Here is a 15,018-nt window from a genome sequence, read left to right on the forward strand (position 1 = left end):
TTCACTGGCTAAAATCTGTTCATCGTTAACAAACAGGAACATTCAGAAAAGTATTTGGTCCAATACAAAACGAGTACACCCCCCTGAATGTTAAAGGCTCTATTTATCTGACCAAGTTACCACATCAGAAAATGAAGTAACAGAAAAAGCTTGCACAAAGGCTTAAGGAAAGTGGAAACGTAGGCTGGAATTTTCCAATCCCACTGTTTTGTGTACGGTGAGCCATTCAAACGCCAATTGACTTCGCCCGGACCAGAGGATCCCACTAGTGGGAGGGGCTTGAAGATTCTGGCCGTGGATAAGAGAGCACAGGACCGATTGATAAATGGGATTTGGCACAAGTTAAGATGCAGACAGGAGGGTCACACGGGAGGGTTTAAACTAGTATGGCAGGGGGGTGGGCACGGGAGCAATAGGTCAGAAGGTGAGAGCATTGAGGGAGAACTAGGGAATAGGGACAGTGTGGCTCTGAGGCAGCGCAGACGGGGAGAAGTTGCTGAACACAGCGGGTCTGGTGGCCTGAAGTGCATATGTTTTAATGCAAGGAGCATTACGGGTAAGGCAGATGAACTTAGAGCTTGGATTACTACTTGGAACTATGATGTTGTTGCCATTACAGAGACCTGGTTGAGGGAAGGGCAGGATTGGCAGCTAAACGTTCCAGGATTTAGATGTTTCAGGCGGGATAGAGGGGGATGTAAAAGGGGAGGCGGAGTTGCGCTACTTGTTCAGGAGAGTATCACAGCTATACAGCGAGAGGACACCTCAGAGGGCAGTGAGGCTATATGGGTAGAGATCAGGAATAAGAAGGGTGCAGTCACAATGTTGGGGTATACTACAGGCCTCCCAACAGCCAGCGGGAGATAGAGGAGCAGATAGGTAGACAGATTTTGGAAAAGAGTAAAAACAACAGGGTTGTGGTGATGGGAGACTTCAACTTCCCCAATATTGACTGGGACTCACTTAGTGCCAGGGGCTTAGACGGGGCAGAGTTTGTAAGGAGCATCCAGGAGGGCTTCTTAAAACAATATGTAAACAGTCCAACTAGGGAAGGGGCGGTACTGGACCTGGTATTGGGGAATGAGCCCGGCCAGGTGGTAGATGTTTCAGTAGGGGAGCATTTCGGTAACAGTGACCACAATTCAGTAAGTTTTAAAGTACTGGTGGACAAGGATAAGAGTGGTCCGAGGATGAATGTGCTAAATTGGGGGAAGGCTAATTATAACAATATTAGGCGGGAACTGAAGAACATAGATTGGGGGCGGATGTTTGAGGGCAAATCAACATCTGACATGTGGGAGGCTTTCAAGTGTCAGTTGAAAGGAATACAGGACAGGCATGTTCCTGTGAGGAAGAAAGATAAATACGGCAATTTTCGGGAACCTTGGATGACGAGTGATATTGTAGGCCTCGTCAAAAAGAAAAAGGAGGCATTTGTCAGGGCTAAAAGGCTGGGAACAGACGAAGCCTGTGTGGCATATAAGGAAAGTAGGAAGGAACTTAAGCAAGGAGTCAGGAGGGCTAGAAGGGGTCATGAAAAGTCATTGGCAAATAGGGTTAAGGAAAATCCCAAGGCTTTTTACACTTACATAAAAAGCAAGAGGGTAGCCAGGGAAAGGGTTGGCCCACTGAAGGATAGGCAAGGGAATCTATGTGTGGAGCCAGAGGAAATGGGCGAGGTACTAAATGAATACTTTGCATCAGTATTCACCAAAGAGAAGGAATTGGTAGATGTTGAGTCTGGAGAAGGGGGTGTAGATAGCCTGGGTCACATTGTGATCCAAAAAGACGAGGTGTTGGGTGTCTTAAAAAATATTAAGGTAGATAAGTCCCCAGGGCCGGATGGGATCTACCCCAGAATACTGAAGGAGGCTGGAGAGGAAATTGCTGAGGCCTTGACAGAAATCTTTGGATCCTCGCTGTCTTCAGGGGATGTCCCGGAGGACTGGAGAATAGCCAATGTTGTTCCTCTGTTTAAGAAGGGTGGCAGGGATAATCCCGGGAACTACAGGCCGGTGAGCCTTACTTCAGTGGTAGGGAAATTACTGGAGAGAATTCTTCGAGACAGGATCTACTCCCATTTGGAAGCAAATGGACGTATTAGTGAGAGGCAGCACGGTTTTGTGAAGGGGAGGTCGTGTCTCACTAACTTGATAGAGTTTTTCGAGGAGGTCACTAAGATGATTGATGCAGGTAGGGCAGTAGATGTTGTCTATATGGACTTCAGTAAGGCCTTTGACAAGGTCCCTCATGGTAGACTAGTACAAAAGGTGAAGTCACACGGGATCAGGGGTGAACTGGCAAGGTGGATACAGAACTGGCTAGGCCATAGAAGGCAGAGGGTAGCAATGGAGGGATGCTTTTCTAATTGGAGGGCTGTGACCAGTGGTGTTCCACAGGGATCAGTGCTGGGACCTTTGCTCTTTGTAGTATATATAAATGATTTGGAGGAAAATGTAACTGGTCTGATTAGTAAGTTTGCAGACGACACAAAGGTTGGTGGAATTGCGGATAGCGATGAGGACTGTCTGAGGATACAGCAGGATTTAGATTGTCTGGAGACTTGGGCGGAGAGATGGCAGATGGAGTTTAACCTGGACAAATGTGAGGTAATGCATTTTGGAAGGGCTAATGCAGGTAGGGAATATACAGTGAATGGTAGAACCCTCAAGAGTATTGAAAGTCAAAGAGATCTAGGAGTGCAGGTCCACAGATCACTGAAAGGGGCTACACAGGTGGAGAAGGTAGTCAAGAAGGCATACGGCATGCTTGCCTTCATTGGCCGGGGCATTGAGTATAAGAATTGGCAAGTCATGTTGCAGCTGTATAGAACCTTAGTTAGGCCACACTTGGAGTATAGTGTTCAATTCTGGTCGCCACACTACCAGAAGGATGTGGAGGCTTTAGAGAGGGTGCAGAAGAGATTTACCAGAATGTTGCCTGGTATGGAGGGCATAAGCTATGAGGAGCGATTGAATAAACTCGGTTTGTTCTCACTGGAACGAAGGAGGTTGAGGGGCGACCTGATAGAGGTATACAAAATTATGAGGGGCATAGACAGAGTGGATAGTCAGAGGCTTTTCCCCAGGGTAGAGGGGTCAATTACTAGGGGGCATAGGTTTAAGGTGAGAGGGGCAAAGTTTAGAGTAGATGTACGAGGCAAGTTTTTTACGCAGAGGGTAGTGGGTGCCTGGAACTCACTACCGGAGGAGGTAGTGGAGGCAGGGACGATAGGGACATTTAAGGGGCATCTTGACAAATATATGAATAGGATGGGAATAGAAGGATACGGACCCAGGAAGTGTAGAAGATTGTAGTTTAGTCGGGCAGTATGGTCGGCACGGGCTTGGAGGGCCGAAGGGCCTGTTCCTGTGCTGTACATTTCTTTGTTCTTTGTTTTGTTTGACAACAGGGGCGTAATTCTCCGGAAACGGCGCGATGTCCGCGACTGGCGCCCAAAACGGCACAAATCAGACGGGCATCGCGCCACCCCAAAGGTGCAGAATGCTCCGCATCTTTGGGGGCCGAACCCCAACATTGAGGGGCTAGGTCGGCGCCGGACGGATTTCCGCCCCGCCAGCTGGCGGAAAAGGCCTCTGGTGCCACGCCAGCTGGCGCGGAAATGACATCTCCGGGCGGCGCATGCGCGGGAGCGTCAGCGGCCGCTGACAGCTTCCCGCGCATGTGCAGTGGAGAGAGTCTCTTCTGCCTCCGCCATGGTGGAGGCGGAAGGGAAAGAGTGCCCCCACGGCACAGGCCCGCCCGTGGATCGGTGAGCCCCGATCGCGGGCCAGGCCACTGTGGGGGCACCCCCCGGGGCCAGATCGCCCCCCCCCCAGGACCCCGCAGCCCACCCGCGCCGCCTTGTCCCGCCGGTAAGGTAGGTGGTTTCATTTACGCCGGCGGGACAGGCATTTTAGCGGCGGGACTTCGGCCCATCCGGGCCGGAGAATCGAGCGGGGGGGCCCGCCAACCGACGCAGCGCGATTCCCGCCCCCGCCGAATCTCTGGTGCCGGAGACTTCGGCAGCCGGCGGGGGCGGGATTCACGCCAGCCCCCGGCGATTCTCCGACCCGGCGGGGGGTCGGAGAATCTCACCCCAGGTCTTCGTATCAAAAAGAAATATGCACAGAATACCAAGGCAAACAGCAAATGTTTTCAGTTTACAACATCAAACCTTCAGAAAGATAGAAATGACTAGATTTTTCAGGAGCTTGGGAGACCCCCGTGACCCTTTAAAAATTGCGGATGTGACCCGATCTGGAAATTCCCGCCCCACTCCCAGAACCCTCGATTTTGTCTAGCCTACGGAAGGGTGACCTAGCCGGCTCCACTGCAGGCAGAGGTATCACCGAGCTCCTGGGAATTTGCATGGAGTTGGGCCAGCATTAGAAGGACTAATGGCTCACAGACCATCAGAGGTGGCATTAACCATAATACGGATGAGGGTGGCTTTTGAAAGAAAACTTCAACAGGTTTTACACATTCCTCCCATGCCTACGAAAAGCTCTGGTTGGCTGACACTTTTAGAGGGTTGTACATAACAGCAGCTTTTCGAAGAAAGTTATGAATTGCTGTTTTTTAAGCTTTTCCATCATGCCATCATTACTCTTGAGTTCATTATTTCTGTAAAGAGTGCAGATTGGATAAATGGAAGTGATATGAATTGGCACGGAGGACATGAGGGGCCAGTTGGGGGGTAAATGGAGGAGCACGAGTTGAAATGGAGGTGTGAGGGGCCATTGGAATAGGTGGAGGGTCATGGGTTGGAATGGAGGGTCTGAGGGGCCGTAGGATGAGGTCAGGTGCCTGGATTAGAATGAGTTGGCAAGGATGGGGAATGGCGAGTGGGTAGGTGGGTGAAGAGATGTAAGGCATGAGGGCTACAGGGCCAGGACCTAATATTACGCAACTGAGAGGAAATTCCAAGAACCAAAGTATGTTTTTAACCTGCCCGCTCTTTGGCGACCCTTGTTGCCATCTCTAAACTGTCCCCTCCCCACCCTAGTACAGGAATAAAAATTTCATCTGCCGATAAACAAGGTGGGCTCACCAATGCGGGAGCAGCCTTCCTCTGACATAAAAGTCCAGCTGAGAGGGGGTAATCCCAGTTTCACTCGAGTAACAGCAAAACTCAAAAGGCTACAATCTTAGGGTTAACAGGTGGGATATGTTAATGTATGACTTGGATGATGCCGTGCCTCTTAGGGAATGACATTTTGAAGGAGAAGAGCTGTGGTTTGAACAAGGTGCAAAAGTTGACAAGATCAGAAGGTGTATTTCTTTGTTACGCGCCTCATACTAATGTCTCACCGTGTGATTACTGGCTATCGGCAAACTCCTTTTCTCTTCACATCGCCTGCTGAGTTGCCGGTCACTTTGGGCAGAGGAAGTGGAAAATGGTGCTGCAAGTCAAAAAGAATAGGAGTCACCGACTGAAATCCGTGCGGAGTTTAGGAAAGTCTATCCTGGTTGTGCCCCCAGGCCTGTCCATTGCAGTACAGTCAACAGTGCAAATGGAACTCCGATGACTTGAACACCTACAGTTTGGTCAGCCTGGCTGACGTTCCGTTCCGATCTGGTTTCAAAATATTTAGGGTCAAGAAACACAGAATATGCAGGCACGGTTCAGTAAACTAAATAATGGCACCGCTCCCATAGGTTCGCAGAACTCTAGGAGCATCTATTCAAATAAACAGAATGCTAACATAATTAATTTCAGTCTTTGACTTCGAGCTATCAGCAAAGTTCTGAAAATGACAGTCATCTCGCTGGGCAAATTTGTCGGGACTAAAGAAATGAAATGGACTGGCAACAAATAAAAGGTTTTGCAGCAAAGTAACCACATGAAATACAATGTGTAACAATGGAAACAATGGAAACAAGGGAGTCGTCCCCCCCCCCACACACACACAGGCACAAACCCCGCACTCCATTTCTGTTTTGGACTTTGTTCCATCTGTGAATTTTGCAACATAATTTGCAGATCTGTCTCATAAAGGGTTTGGCTTCGTCAGTGGTAGGTAACTGACTTGACCATTTTGTTGAAGCATCAATCCTCAGAACGGGGCCCTTGAAATTGTAGCTTGAGATACTGACTGAGGTGCAAACAATTAATAACTTGATCTGAAATTCCTCTTCCTATCCATGCACTCGAGAATACACTAATAGGAGGATAGATCAGATGGATGCGTGATTGGAAGTCTGGTGCAGAAAGCAGGCCTTTAGATTTAGGACATTAGGAGTGGTTTGGGAGGGGCGGGGTCTCAGATGGATGGGTTGCACATCAACAGAGCAGGGAGCAGCTCCCTCTTGGCTTGCTCGTGCTTTTGGGGAGCCTTTAACCCAACTTGGCAAAGGGATGGATGCCAGCATGTAGCAATAGGAAGGAGAAACGGGGTGCATGATAGTTTGGGTGAGATAGATAACATTGGAGTAATAAATAGTAAAGTGGGCCAAGACTAAGGGGAGGATATATCTAAATTAGGTTCACTGTGCATGGGTCACAATTTGGAGAGCTGCCCCACAAACAAGACAGGCAGTAGCATATATGGTCACACTCACTGAATCATACATGACAGGCAAAGTCTCAGACACCACCATCACCATCCCCGAGTATATCCTGTCCCACCAGCAGGACAGACCCACCAGAGATGATAGCAGACAGTGGTATATGGTCAGGAGGGAGCTCAAAAAATCAAAGGAGATCTTGGAAAGGCTGACTGTACTGAACATTGACAAGTCACCAGGGTCTGATTATATGCATCTGAGGGAGTAAGGGAGGAAATTGCAGAGGCACTGACCACAGTCTTCCAGTACTCCCCAGCTGCAGCAGACTGCAGAATTACAACTATTACACGTTTATTTAAAAAACGAGGGAAGGATAAAGCTGGGTCTCTGGATTACTGGTCCAACGACAGTATACTACGGCAGGGTGTAAAGGGTATGCTGACAGGGTGGGATTAAGCAAGGTGGACCACAGGATCATATGGAGCATAAAAACCAGGACAGACCAGTCAGGCCGAATGGGCAATTTCTGTGCTGTAAAACAACCTCATTCGATCTGATAAACTGATCTAATTGATTATAACTGGCCGATTTTAGAGAGATTAAGATGATCAAGCTCTCTCATTGAACATGGTAAGTGTTTAGAAATTGGGATCACCAAATCCCAGAAAGCCATAAAAAGGATCAGATGGAAACATCCCAGATGATACAATGATAATCTTATTTGAATCAATGCCCTTTTTTGCTCATTATATATTTTGTTTAAAAAAAAAATTTAGAGTATCCAATTCATTTCTTCCAATTAAGGGGCAATTCAGCGTGGCCAATCCACCTACGCTGCACATCTTTTGGGTTGTGGGGACGAAACCCACTCAAACACGGGGGAGAATGTGCAAACTCCACACAGACAGTGACCCAGATCCGGGATCGAACCTGGGACCTCGGCGCTGTGAGGCAGCTGGTCTAACCCACTGCGCCACCGTGCTGCCCTTCATTTAATAATGGTATATACTTTGAGGATTCTACAGAAACAGAACTTCCTGGGAGGCTTGGCGTGGTCCCAAAGGCTGTAATTAGTGAGTTCACACATTCGAGGTTACCAAAATGTGACATGATTATTTAGCAACTGGGGTTAAATCTAGTTCAGCTTGTGTTCAGCTTTGCTAACTGCATAATGGGGCTTCTGAATATTTTTTATTTTAAAAAGTATTTTTATTAAGGTTTTGAAGAATTTTTCAGAATAAAACAGTAGTAACAATAATAACAAAACAAACTAGAGTGAACATTAACATAGTGCAAAAAGAGAATATACAACAACAATTAAATAGACATTACCCCACGCGACTCAATCTTCCCATACCATCCCAATTAAGCACCCATCTCCCCACCCCCCCCACCCCCACGGATTGCTGCTGCTGCTGACATTTTAATTTTCCGCGAGAAAGTCGACGAACGGCTGCCACCTCCGAGAGAACCCTCGCGTAGACCCTCTTAAGGCAAACTTTATTTTCTAGAGGCTGAGAAACCCAGCCATGTCATTAACCCAAGTCTCTACACTCAGGGGCTCTGAGTCCCTCCACATTAATAAAATCCGTCTCCGGACTACTAGGCAGGCAAAGGCCAAGACGTCGGCCTCTTTCGCACCCTGAACTCCCGGATCTTCTGACACTCCAAAGATCGCTATCTCTGGACTCGGCACCACCCATGTGTTAAGCATCTTGCCCTCGCGAACTCTTGCCAGAACACTCTAAGCTCCGGGCATGCCCAAAACATGTGGACATGGTTTGCAGGGCTGCCCTTGCACCTCGTACAACTGTCTTCTACCCCTAAAAACGTACTCATTCTAGCTGAAGTCATGTGTGCCCGGTGGACCACCTTAAATTGAATTAGACTGAGCCTGGCACATGATGAGGAGGAATTAACCCTGCCCAGGACCTCTGCCCACAGACCCGCTTCCAACTCCTCACCTAGCTCCTCCTCCCACTTGCCCTTTGTGGTAGTCTGTGTAGAGGTATTACGGTACCTGGTAATGCTGGAACACCATTGGTAGATATTGTATGCCTCCTATTGGTCAAGCTGTATGGTAGCTCCAACATGCTAGGCGGAGTATAAGTACCCGTGCTGCCCCAGCAGCCTTCATTCTGTACCTGAGCTGCTGGGGGAACATCTAGCTTATTAAAGCCTTCAGTAGGACTACAACCTCGCTTTAGTGGTCAATTGATCGTGCATCACCCTTGAGCTCCTCCACCGGCGTTTCCTCCGCCTCCTGTAGTTCCTGGTAGATATCCGACACCTTCCTCTCCCCCACCCAGGTGTCGGAGACCACCTTGTCCTGTATCCTCAGTGGCGGCAGCGTCGGAAAGGCCACTACCTGTTTTTTCAGGAAGGCTTGTACTTGCAGATATTTAAAGGCGTTCCCTGGCGGCAGATTAAATTTGTCCTCTAGCGCCTTCAAACTGGGAAAGCTTCTGTTTATGAACAGATCTCCCATCCTTCTGATGCCTGCCCTCTGCCAGCTCTGGAACCCACCATCCATCCTATCAGGGACAAACCTGTGGTTGTTACATATCGGGGTCCAGACCGACGCTCCCTCCACCTTCTTGTACTTCCTCCACTGTCCCCAGATCCGCAGTGTCGCCACCACCACCGGACTTGTGGAGTAACGGGTCAGCGAGAACGGCAAAGGAGCCGTTATCAAAGCTCACAGACTAGTACCTTTACATGACGCCACCTCCAGCTGCTCCCACGCCGCCCCCCCCCATCACCCACTTCCTAATCATAGCTATATTGGCCGCCCAGTAGTAGTTGCGAAAGTTCGGCAGCGCCAACCCCCCCCCTCCCGACTGCGCTCCAACAGCGATCTCCTTACTCGCGGGGTCTTATTCGCCCACATAAAGCCCACAATGATCCTACTCACCCGCTTTAAAAAAGCCTTAGGGCTGAAGATGGGGAGGCACTGAAAGACAAACAAAAATCTGGGAAAGACAGTCATTTTCACGGTCTGCACCCTCCCTGCCCGTGACAGCAGGAGCATGTCCCACCTTTTAAAGTCCCCTTCCATTTGCTCCACCAACCGGGTCAGGTTGAACCTGTGCAGGGCATCCTATTTCCTGGCCACCTGTATACCCAGTAACGAAAGCTTTTCTCTACCATCCTGAGCGGCAGCTCTTTCAGTCTCTCCTCCTGCCCCTTGGCCTGGATCACAAACAACACGCTCTTTCCCATGTTCAGTTTGTACCCTGAAAAACTACCAAAATCCCTCAGGATCCGCAGAACCTCCCCCATCTCCTCCACAGGGTCTGAAATGTACAGGAGCAAATCATCCGCGTATAGCGAGACCCAATGTTCCACCGCCCCCCCCCCCCCCCCCCGAACCAGTCCCCGCCAGTTCCTCGAGGCTCTCAGCGCCATAGCTAGCGGTTCTATAGCTAGGACAAATAATAACGGGGAGAGAGGACACCCCTGCCTCGTACCCCGGTGAATCTCGAAGTACCCCAACCTCAGCCGGTTTGTACATACACTTGCTACAGGCGCCTGGTACAGCAATTTCACCCAGCCAATAAAGCCCTCACCAAACCCGAACCTCTCCAGAGTTTCCCACAGGTACTCCCACTCCACCCGGTCAAAGGCTTTCTCTGCGCCCATCGCTGTTACCACCTCCGCCTCCCCTCCCTCTGAGGGCATCATAATAATATTCAAAAGTCTCCGGACATTGGTATTGAGTTGTCTGCCTTTAACAAGCCCAGTCTGGTCTTCCTCTATCACCCCTGGGACGCAATCCTCAATTCTTGTGGCCAGAATCTTAGCTAGCAATTTGGCATCCACGTTAAAAAGCGAAATCGGCCTGTGTGACCCGCAATGTTCCGGGTCCTTCCCTCGTTTAAGAATGAGTGAGATCAAGGCCTTTGACATTGTTGGGGGGAGGGTTCCTTTCTCTCTAGCCTCATTGAAGGCCCTCATCAGGAGTGGGCTCAATATTCCCGAAAATTTCTTCTAGAATTCTACCTGGTAACCGTCCGGCCCCGGGGCTTTACCCGATTGCATGCCCTGTATACCCTTGACAATTTCCTCCAATTCAATCGGGGCCCCCAGCCCCTCCACCAGGTCCTCTTCCACCTTTGGAAACCTCAACTGGTCCAAGAATTGCCTCATCCTTTCCGCTCCCGTCAGGGGCTCCGACTCGTATAGTTTACTATAGAACTCCTTAAAGACTACGTTCACCTCCCCACCGGATCCAAGACCATGTTACCCTCCTTATTCTTTACTCCCCTGATTTCCCTGGCCGCCTCCCTCTTTCGCAGTTGGTGTGCCAACATTCTACTCGCTTTCTCCCCGTACTCATAGACTGCTCCCCTTGCCTTCCTCAGCTGTGCTACCGCTTTCCCTGTGGTCAGCAGTTCAAACACCGCCTGCAGACTCCGCCGCTCCCTCAGTAGCCCTGCCTCGGGGGCATCCGCATACCTTCTGTCCACCAGTCTCTCCCTCTCCACTCTTTCTCTCTTTTCCCTATGGGATCGAATTGACATGAGCTCCCCTCTGACAACTGTCTTCAGAGCCTCCCAGACCGTTGCCGCTGCTACCTCAGCCGTATCGTTTGTTTCCAGGTAATCCTGGATGTTCCTGCTAATCCGCCCGCAAACCTCTTCGTCCGCCAACAGCCCCACATCCAGTCTCCAGAGTGGACGCTGCCCTCTCTCCTCACTAAGCCGCAGGTCCACTCAGTGTGGGGCTTGGTCCGAGACTGTGATTGCTGAGTATTCTGTCCCCGCCACTTTTGGGATTAACGCCCTGCTCAAGACAAAGAAGTCTATGCGGGAATAAACCTTATGAACGTGGGAGAAAAAAAGAGGACTCCTTCGCTCTTGGCCGCACGAACCTCCAGGGATCCACCCCCCCCCCCCCATCTGCTCCATAAAACCCTTCAGTTCCTTAGCCACTGCCGGTCCCTTCCCTGTCCTGGACATCGACTGGTCCAGCTCGGGGTCAATGACTGTGTTAAAGTCTCCCCCCATGATCAGGTTGTGTGACTCCAAGTCCGGGATCTTGCCTAGCATGCGTCTCATAAATTCCACATCATCCCAATTCAGAGCGTAGACGTTCACAAACACCACCCGGACCCCCTCGCACTTTCCACTCACCATTATATCCTGCCCCCCCTTATCTGCCACAATTCTCCCAGCCTCGAATGCCACACCCTTACTGATCAGAATTGGTACCCCCCCCTGGTCTTCGAATCCAGCCCTGAATGGACACCTGGCCTACCCATCCCTTTCTCAATCTCGTGTAATCTGCAAGCTTTAAATGTGTCTCCTGAAGCATTGCTACGTCTGCCTTTAACCCCTTTAGATGCGCGAATACGCACGCTCTTTTGACCGGCCCATTCAAACCCCTCACATTCCACGTGGTCAGCCTGGACGGGGGGCTTACACCCCCCCCACCCACCACGGGGGGCTTACACCCCCCCCCCCAATCGAGCCAACGCCCTTCGCTTCCTCGAGCGCCCCCCCACAGGGAGCCACCGCCCCCGACCCTCAATTGGTACCCCGAAATTGATACCTCCTCTGTCAGCAAAGCAGCATACCTCCATATCTCAACTTTGCTGAAAACATTGCACCCTCCAGCCACCATCACGGCCCTTACACGCACCCAACATTGTATACAATCTTATATTAGAAACGTTACCGTGTTACCCAGTCCCACCACCGCATTCCACCAAAGCTTAACTGTCCTTTAATTCGATCCAGCTTTTCTTGTTTGACGAATGACCACGCCTCATCCGGCATCTCAAAATAGTGATGCCGTTCCTTGTACGTGACCCACAGTCCCATGCTGGGTGTAGCAACCCAAATTTCACTGCCTTGCTGAAGAGGCTCGCCTTCACCCGGTTGAATCCAGCACGCCTCTTGGCCAGCTCCGCACCCAGGTCCTGGTAGATCGTATCACGCTGTTCTCCCACCTACTGCTCCGTTATTTTTTTGCCCACCGCAAGACAAGTTCCTTGTCCGAGAAGCGATGAAATCTCACCACAATGCCCTCGGCGGTTCATTCGCCATGGGCTTCCTTGCGATGGCTCTGTGCGCCCCGTCCAGCTCCAGGGGTCGAGGGAATACCCCCGTCCCTATCAGCGTCTCCAGCATCTTGGACACAAATGCTCCCGCATCCGACCCCTCCACACCTTCGGGAAGGCCCACAATTCTCAAGTTCTGTCTCCTGGACCTGTTTTCTAGGTCCTCCAGCTTCTCCTGCCACTTATTGTGGAGGTCATCCTGCACCTCCACCTTAAGGGCCAATACGACCAACTCGCCCTCATGGTCGGATAGCTTTTTCTCCATCTCCTTAATCGCTTTCCCTTGTGTCGCCTGAGTTGCGATCATTTGGTCTATTGATGCCTTCATCGGGGCCAGCATGTCCTTTTTAAGATCAGCAAAGCAGCCCCTAAGGAACTCCTGTTGCTCCTGTGACCACTGCGCCCATGCACCCTGGTCTATACCGACCACCATGCCGTGCCTCAGCGCCTGCTCCGCACGCTTCTGTCTGTTGGAACTTAAACGCTTCACCCGGCCACTCCTGGTCCAGCTATCCTTACAACAGAGAGGGAATCCATTTGGCGGTGTTCGCTTCACTAATCTGCCCCAAAAAGTCGGTGAAACTTTCTGAAAAAAGGTCAGAGAGTCCGTTCCAGACGGGAGCTGCCGAATGCGCGACCTACTCCTCCGTGGCCGCCACCGGAAGTCTCGTCACCGCTTCTTCAATGGCCTTTGCGAGATCTTTTCGCAGTTGTTCCCTCTGCGGCTGGAATTTAACTTTAATAAAGGCCCTCAAGTCAGTTTAAAGCCTTTGAGCTTGCCCTCACCCCGCCTGCATGCTTGAAGAGGCTTTTGCCTTCGCTGCAGCACCAGCCAAATCCCTCACTGTTTCTGCCGGGTCTGGTAACCAAGAGACATACCATTCCTGGGGGAAAGTACCCCTCCAACATTCACCTACATCTTTTCATCAAAATTCCACCCTGTATTGATTAAAAAGAGCTCATTTCTGTTACCTTGGGCAGGAGCTGCCTTGTGTGTGACCACTTACTCCATGGTCCACACCGGAAGTCCGGGGCTGCTGAATATTAAATGTTTTGTTATTAAAAGGTTTCTTGTGAAGTTCCCTTCAGGAGGAGTTCACAAGAGGAGTTGACCATGACAGCGATGGTCAGTGTATATTTGAAAGAGGGATTGTGCGGGACGTTGTGGATGAAAGGCATGCCCTTTTTCATACAGAATTACTTTGTTGGAGCACACACCAAGGAAGCGACAATTGATGGAAATATTGCTGGGGTACATGGGTTTAGTTATTTGTTCATTCCCCTCAGTAAAGTCTGGTGATCAGCGAAGAGGAACCAATATGGGGGCCCTACTGTTTATTGCTTTGCTGATTTTCAGGAGACTGTTCAGTGCCTGTTCAGAAATAAACATGCACAATTATGGATGAACTCAGCAGGTCGGGCAGCATTGTGGAGAAAGAAACAGTTAGCGTTTCGAGTCCATTATGACTCTTCTACGTTAACTCTGTTTCTCTCGAGGCGGCATGGAGGGTCAGTGGTTAGCAGTGCTGCCTCAAGATGCCAAGGACCCGGGTCAGATCCTGGCCCCGGGTCACTGTCCGTGTTGAGTTTGCACATTCTCCTCATGTCTGCGTGGGTCTCACCCCCACAACCCAAAGATGTGCAGGGTAGGTAGACTGGCCACGCTAAATTGCCCGATAATTGGAAAAATTACTAAAAACCGGTTTCCCTCTTCACAGATGCTGCCAGACCGGTTGGGTTTCTCCAGCATTTTCAGTTTTTATTTCAGATTCCCAGCATGCACAGTAACCTGCTTTTTTCAGTGCTTTAAGAATACTAAGAAACAGTTTGTCACGTGTAAGGGTCACACCAGGTGGTTAACAATTCGAAGAATCACTGATCTTGGCTCTTGCATTTCCCCCCAGCTTCCCATTGCTGTAGACTCAATTCATGATGAACCAGGTCCACTGGGGTGCATCACTAATCACAGAGACCACAATGTCCCTGTGGTAGTCTGTGTAGAGCTATTACGGTACCTGGAACACCATTGGTAGATATTGTATGTTTCCTATTGGTCAAGTTGTATAGTAGCCCGCCCTGCAAGGCGGGGTATAAGAGCCCGTGCCGCCCCAGCAGCCTTCTATCTGTACCTGAGCTGCTGGGGGAAACATCTAGCTTATTAAAGCCTTCAGTTGGACTACAACCTCGCCTTTGTGGTCATTGATCGTGCATCAATTTAATAAGCTAGATTTAAAAGGATGGAGCTCCGACTCAAGCCGGAGAGTCTGCAACTCAGCCCCCACGCGGCGAACTCAGCGGCAATCTTCAAGCACTGGCTGGCGTGTTTTAAAGGATATCTCGGAACGGCCGAAAACACACCCACAGGAGATCAGAACTCGAGGGTAAGCCCGGATATTTACATCCTCATCGAGGACGCAGATGACTTCGATGCAGCAATGGAGCTG

At 50.2% G+C, this 15,018-nt stretch overlaps 1 protein-coding gene across 2 annotated transcripts in view; it reads right to left on the bottom strand.

Moving 5' to 3' along the window:
- Positions 1-15,018, bottom strand: part of LOC140421291 (mitogen-activated protein kinase kinase kinase kinase 4) — a 404,363-nt gene that overhangs the window by 112,386 nt on the left and 276,959 nt on the right. For both annotated transcript variants that reach the window (XM_072505898.1, XM_072505897.1), the window contains exon 18: positions 5,314-5,405. In XM_072505898.1, coding sequence (XP_072361999.1) covers positions 5,314-5,405 — 92 coding nt within the window. The remainder of the gene's footprint in view (positions 1-5,313; positions 5,406-15,018) is intronic.

This window comes from Scyliorhinus torazame, chromosome 5 (genome assembly GCF_047496885.1).
Source record: "Scyliorhinus torazame isolate Kashiwa2021f chromosome 5, sScyTor2.1, whole genome shotgun sequence".
NCBI classification, from domain to species: Eukaryota; Metazoa; Chordata; class Chondrichthyes; order Carcharhiniformes; family Scyliorhinidae; genus Scyliorhinus; species Scyliorhinus torazame.